Source organism: Sinocyclocheilus anshuiensis, unplaced genomic scaffold (genome assembly GCF_001515605.1).
Source record: "Sinocyclocheilus anshuiensis isolate Anshui unplaced genomic scaffold, SAMN03320099.WGS_v1.1 scaffold392, whole genome shotgun sequence".
Classification (NCBI taxonomy): Eukaryota; Metazoa; Chordata; class Actinopteri; order Cypriniformes; family Cyprinidae; genus Sinocyclocheilus; species Sinocyclocheilus anshuiensis.
Genome location: NW_015557091.1, coordinates 2,260,515 through 2,267,812, shown reverse-complemented (window position 1 = coordinate 2,267,812; position 7,298 = coordinate 2,260,515). Strand labels below are relative to the sequence as shown.

Genomic DNA, 7,298 nt, shown 5'->3' with positions numbered 1-7,298 from the left:
TTGATGTGTAAAGACACGAAACAATCGGTCTGTGCAAGAAACTGAACAGTATTTATATCATTTTTTTACCTCTTATCCACCGTAATGTCCAACTGTCCTGAGCGCGTTCTCAACAGCCGGCGCGTGACGTCAAATAAATACGGTCGGGCAAAAAATTCCACGTTGTATGATGATATATCAAAATTGTCTTCCATTGTGATGACCTGTACTTTTAAATATCTTTAGATCATCACAGTGCCAGTGAACACGTCCGCAATCTCTCTGCACTGTGTAAATAATGAGTGATGTATATGTGCGACAGATCGCTTCCGCACATGCGTCTACTATCATAGATATGTATAGATGCCCTATTCGAACGCTCCAGATATGTTGACGTGTCCGCCATTTTGGAACATATAGCGGCCCATAGAAACAGTCACTAATGAGACATCTACTTATATGTATCTATGTCTACTATGCCAGAGCACGTACACGCGTCACGCGCCGGATGTTGTGAATGCGCTCAGACATTGCGGTGGATCAGAGGTAAATAATGATACCAATACTGTTCAATTTCTTGCACAGACCGATCGTTTCGTGTCTTAAGACCTCAATGTATCGTCACGAGCCGCAGGGTTTAATTTGGTTTTGTCTGTGTATGTTTTTTTTACTCTCAAAGCCATGGAACCCATCGACTGCCATTATATGACTGACAGACTAAGTCACCTACATCTTGGATGCCCTGGGGGTAAGCAGATAAACATCAAATTTTCTTTTTTGGGTGAACTATCCCTGTAAGTTAGTAATTTATTTGTATAGTACATTTTTATACATTTCTTAAGGTATATATATCATATATCAAGGTATATATATATATATATATATATATATAGGTATTTTCCTGTTGATTCCCACATAATAAATGTAACTGGTTCTTCAGTTTGCAAAGACAAGAAATAAAATAAAAGAAATACAGCTTGTATATTGTATATAAAAATTTTAATTTAATTAAATGCAGCTTGTATATTTGTTAAAGCACTTAAATTAATTATAATATGTATAAAAATGTGCTTTATATAAGCTGTATATTTGAGTTAGTGAGTGATTTTACACACTACTCTCATGTTACCACAATTTTAACTGGCTCTTCAATTTGTAAAAATAATAATAATAATAATAAAATTAAATATTCAGCTTGTGTATTTGTATAAAAAATTATTTTAAAAATGTAATGTTTATCTAGGTGTAATTTCTTGCATAGTCTTTCACTGTAAGTGCACATAATTTGTGCTTGTTTTAATAAAATGAAGGATGAACTGAAATGATCTGTGGTAATTAACAGCATATCACATATGCTAAAAATAGAGTTTCACTTGTTTTGAAACTGCAATACCCTGGATTTCGACTGCTAAAAATAATATGATAAAAAATATAAAAACAGCAGTTTCACAAAGAAACAGAGTAGCAGTAATTCCTCTGGCAAGTAGGCTTGTTTTTCATATTTCATAAGCCGAGTCTTGTAGACAGACTTATGAAAGGTGTCATTGGGTGAAAATAATTGCTCTGTCTGAAATAAACCAATAAAGTTGCAGCTCTGGGACGTTTGTCTCCTCTTCGCTCAGCATTTCCTATATCATCTTAACATTGCTTTGTTTATCACTAAAATATTCAGATTAGTTATTGGATTACAGTCTAATACATAATGACTATACACAAATTTATTTCATGTGGGTATGTTAAAAATTCATGCAATGAGCCGTATTCAAAGCAAGAGCGTTATAAATGGGAACTTTCTCGTATAAGACGTCCTTTTCCATCACATTTCCACCTTGTTTCATCATTCATCTGTCTATCAGACATCATCGAGTCCTTCAAAATAGCACAAGCTTCAACCAAATATAATCTTGACCTTTCACTTAGACAAACCTTTCCATATGACATACAGCATGTTGCTCATATAATAATGATGCCCTGGTGTCGTCACTATAGAATACATAAAACGGAGAACCAGAAGACTTTGTCTTTGTCAGCAGGAATCATTTCATCGTCTACCAGGCAAAAACGTACCAAATATAGTTCTTAACTATACACTGCAAACTTACAACTACTTCCTGTCTCCAGACCATATCTTTACTAGGCTGGAATCGTTTGCCGTTGTTAATGATATATAAGCCTGAGAAATTCAGTATTAATGTGCACATATTTCCACTAAGCAACCTTAACTTAAAAACTTACTGTCGCTTTTTTTCCCCGTTTTTTAAGATGAGGTTTCAAACATTTTTGCTAATTGTTTTTGCAGACCATATATATATACACAATACTGTTCAAAAATTTGGAAATGGTAAGATTTTATTTTTATATGTTTTTGAAACAAGCCTCTTTTGCTCACCAAGGCTGCATTTATTTGATCAAAAATACAGCATAAACAGTACAATTGTGAAAAAATATTACTATTTAAAATAAATGTTTTCTATTTGAATAAATTGTAAGATGTAATTTATTCCTGTGATCAAAGCTGAATTTCCAGCATCATTACTCCAGTCTTCAGTGTCACATGATCCTTCAGAAATCATTCTAATATGTTGATTTACTGCTCAAGAAACATTTCTTATTATTATCAATGTTGACAACAGTTGTGCTGCTTAATATTTTTGTGGAAACTGAGATGATTTTTTTTTTCAGGATTTTTTGATAAATAGAAATTTAAAGAAAACAAATATATTTGTAACAATGTAAATGTCTTTACTGTCACTTTTGACCAATTTAATGTATTAATTATATATTGTATTTTTATATTTTACATATAATTGTAATATATATGAAGAGTTCATTTGCAAAAACCGATAACTCCATTTTTTTATTTTTTCAGAAATCACGTTTTTTTATTGCGCATTCCAAGTAATATCAATCAAAATGCAGTTGGGTTGTTTTGATTAAGTAATAATAACTTAAACAAGTACAGGTAATTTACAAAATTAAAGTTAATTGAAAGTATGTTTTTTTTTTTACATATTAAAAGTTTGTTTTATAGCAAAAGCAGATAACTCCAACAGTCGTTTTTTTTGGCAAAAGCAGATAACTCCACATTTCATGTTTTAGAGTTTAAAAAAACACTCGTTTAATCTTTGTAATCTCCTCAGATGACAATGTAGATGCCTGATAAACGTTGTTGTTGTTGTGATCATAAACTGTATGGATGTGATTACACGCAATACACCGAGCTTTTCCCTCATTATTGTAACGTGCTGCTTTTGCAAGGTTCCGTGAAAACGTTTCAGCTTTTATTTTCCTTTTTCGCCCTGAAGAAGATATCACAGGTTTATCAAGTTCGTCGAAATGATCCATCCTCGATCACTTTTAGTCAGCTTTGACGAAACTCCTCTTCTTCTTCTTCTTCATTGGAGTTTTACAGCAGTTGGCATCCATAGTGTTGCATTACTGCCAACGAAACTCCTCTCTCAGCTAGCACTTCTTTTCAGAGTGAAAGTAGCCTTGTCACCTGACCTGAATACAGCGCGCTGATTCGCTAAAATGGACTTATCGGCTTCTGTTCAAAAACAACAAGGGTGCTTGTCGGCTTCTGCAGTAAAATGTAAACTCGCGATGCCTTGAAAGTGGACTAAACCGGCTTTTTTGACAAAACGTGTTTAGGGTTCAGATCGCGCTGTATGTGGAGAATAATGCACGGCAATCACGTTTTTTTTTAAAGTGGCGTGTATCGGTTTTTGCAAATGAACTCTTCATATGCAATTTCACTGACCCCAGACTTTTGAACAGTAGTGTAATTACGATACAAAAAATATATATTTGATGTAAAACAGCAACATTTTTGGGAGAAAGAAACAAAACATGTTGGGAGGAAAACAGAAAGAAAGAAAAAACTGAGAATAACAGCAAGTGAAAGCTACAGGTGTCGTTTTACCTGAACTTCTGCAAACCATCATCTCCATCTGGAAAGCTACAGGGTTTTGAAAAAGGGATCTTAGAATGCGTAACAATGACATTTGTGCATGTCTAGAACTACTGACATTAAATGTCACGAAGGGAAGAGACTCTAAATGGCGTGAATAATGCAAGGACACAATGAAATGCTTCTGGAATATTATTAATGGCGGCGCTACCTGGGGACATGGTTAGGCGTGACACCAGGGCTGGTGGGATTCTCGGGGAAATCCTGGAATAAACATGATGGAAAGAGATGAAGATGACCAAACCCAGGCTGAGGCCAGTTCACTTCCAACTTACTGTATTGTAAATATGAAACTAAATAGCTCTCATTAAATAACTATATTTACTAATTAAATATATTTTAACATATGTAATTACATTTATATAAAAATACATTTGAAATATTTTTCATTTGATTTGAAAATGAATTGACCTTCACCAGATTTATGACAAAATAATACCGCGCTGAAAAAGCAATGGTCCAACCGTTTAAAATCATGTTGTTTCTCTAAAATATGCATTTTACATATATTATTTAAAGTTAAACATTGAATCAAATTATTTTAATGGATGCTAATAACTTCAAAATATAATATAAAACAGCACCTGCCATGAACTACGATTTAAAAATCATGAGCATACTTTATAGTGGTAAACATTTTGAATACCAAACTTACCTAAACTAATTTCGCTATGTTAATTCTAAAGGCTTGTTAGTGTATTTTAATGTTTGATCAGTGATGTCCTGGTGCATGCTGGGAAGGGGTAAATGATGGATCGTTTTGTCTGCTATGGTATGATAATGGTGAATGACGCTGATGTTGTGGTACACTATTTCAGTGTTCTGTCATACTGCAATTTGCTCATATAAAAATTAACATTCGGTCATCATTTACTCAACCTCTGCAACATCTCTTTATCATACAACGGCAACACGGCTGTCAAGTTTCAAAAACAACCTAAAATCACCATAAAGAGTCCTTCAGAAGTCACAGTAGTAGTGCTTTTAGGTGAATTTTTGTCCTTTATAAGAGCTTGACTGACAGCCTCTGATGATTATATGCTTTGGCTTTATGCAAAAGAACACAGAACATCTTTTGTGTTCCATGGAAGGAATAAAGAAAGTCAAACAGGTTTGGAATGACATGAGGATGAGTAAATGATGACATTAGTAATGTTTTTTGTAAAAACGTTGATCTGAACATGGAAAAAAAGGCTTCTTGGATGAAATATTATTCTGTCGTGCAAAGAAACTTCACTTCACTGGTGTTATAATCCAGGCAGTGTGGACAAGAAATCTTGAAACCAGAATGTTCTTAGTGCTCAAGAACATAATGAACTTCCAACTTCCTAACTAACTAAATAAAACATTTTGAAGTAAATAAATAAAATAAACACTACTTCACTGACAGATCACAAGCGATGAGTCTCAATCCCAGTCCTTTCTCATCCCTAATTTACTGTCGACTTTTTTATATAAAATAAATAAAAAGTTCCAAAATTAAAATAAAGTATTGAATACAACCAATGTATAGCCTGCAAGGCCATAGGCATGATCTGAAGGACAGAGAGAAAACGTATATAAACCTTATTAGCTGGGCTGTGCATATTAATTAGGTGACACTAGTTTCACTCAGAAGTCCTAATTGATTTTCTGAAGAGCACAGATCATCTGCTAATTTGATCTAAATCGGATACAAGGTTTGTCACAAGCGAAGGGCAGTGAACATGTTTAACATTTCTAAAACTTCCCCATTTCTGGTTTTGATATTTGTCCTTATTCAAACATAAGCCGATGTCTTTTGTGGAAAGGCCATCTTCATCAATCATTTCCCAGAATTTGAGCCAAAGACAAAAGGCAAGTAGATGCATGCAGCATTCAAGAGGACAATCCACACAAACAGAAATGATAAAAATATCAGCACACCCAACAACAAACAAGCAAAAAAACATTTCTGTGTCATCACAATGACAGTCTTTTTTGCGCATGCAGAGCAACACAGCTCACAGAAGCACAATTACCAGATTGTCACTAGCGCTGCGATGTGGCCGTCTCTTACGTAGAAAATGTCCCAGCACTTTGTCCTTAAAAACCTGAAAAATGGTGCAACATTTATAAAATATACTGTCAGCAAATTATTTGTAACCATGAGCACATTATTTACAGCAAAAGAAAAGGACAAATAAGACAAGCTAGAACGCAACAGACCTCATACAAATAATCGAATATCTCCAATATTGTCAAGACACTGGCTCCTATAAACAGACCCATCTGACCACCAATGTCACCTGAAAGAATATATAATATAATAAAAAATGAAATATTAAAAGGCAACTCTATTTTCCATATTGGTGTAGAATTTGCGAATTTTCCGCACACTTACCAAGTAATCCAGCCACTTCATATGCTTTCTTTTGTTCAATTTTCTCATAGTTCAGAGCCTCAAAAAAGATATCCAGCACCAATATGTTGTCCCTGTAAGATTAAATGCAATGACTGGCTGTTCAGATTAACTTTCCAGGACATGAATAAAAACAACACAATAAATCAAATCGAATTCAATGTGTAGTTAACATAAATTAAAATGTAAACTCACGCAATATACTGCTCAGTTTTGTTGAACTTCTTGGCGAGATATTTCGCCGAAGCCTTGCTGGGTATTTTCACCATGGACAGCTCTTTACCGTATCGAGTCATGTTGCACGGCGTTTCGCAAACGCAGTAATCATTGTCCTTCTCCACTAGAAAATCTGTCAAGTATTGTTGTTTTTATTATTATTACTATTATTAAAAAGAAAATTAGCATAAGCATATTTTAATTACATCATCATATAAAATCTGCAAAAGTCTGACATGGCTTTAGACATTATTTAGGCTGTCCACACGAAGCCAGAGCTTTCCCTATCCAATCTTTTTTCCCCCCTCATCTCAAGAAATATCTGCGTCTACACGAAACCACGAAACCGACACAAAACGATATAGTATACATGCCAGACCAGCATGTGGCGCTGTAATTCTGCCACAGAGATGCACTAAAAACGGAGAAGAAGACTTGGACAATGCGCATAAATATTGCGCGCGTTATACAAACGAACATGGAACAATACATTTATTAATCTGTGTTAATGTTAGTTAATAAAAAGAAAATCGTTCAGTGTTTGTTCATGTTTTTGTTGCTGTTACGTGACGTAGCGACTTGGGGCGAGACGTGGGCTGATGACGTCATCGTTTCAGAAAATATACGGATTCGCTGTCCACACGAAAACGCAAGGGCGGCGTTTTCAGATCGGTTTCACTCTCTCAAAACGCCGGATCCGTGTGGACGAAACGCCTACACTCTCAGAAAAAAAGGTACAAAAGCTGTCACTGG

General features: G+C 34.7%; 1 protein-coding gene across 1 annotated transcript in view; it reads right to left on the bottom strand.

Moving 5' to 3' along the window:
• The window catches only part of LOC107677325 (acid-sensing ion channel 1-like), a 40,476-nt gene that overhangs the window by 2,102 nt on the left and 31,076 nt on the right, over window positions 1-7,298 (bottom strand). Inside the window, exons 6-9 of the mRNA XM_016472209.1 lie at window positions 6,525-6,678; window positions 6,312-6,403; window positions 6,137-6,216; window positions 5,950-6,021 (exon numbers count right to left, since the gene is read on the bottom strand). Coding sequence (XP_016327695.1) covers window positions 5,950-6,021; window positions 6,137-6,216; window positions 6,312-6,403; window positions 6,525-6,678 — 398 coding nt within the window. The remainder of the gene's footprint in view (window positions 1-5,949; window positions 6,022-6,136; window positions 6,217-6,311; window positions 6,404-6,524; window positions 6,679-7,298) is intronic.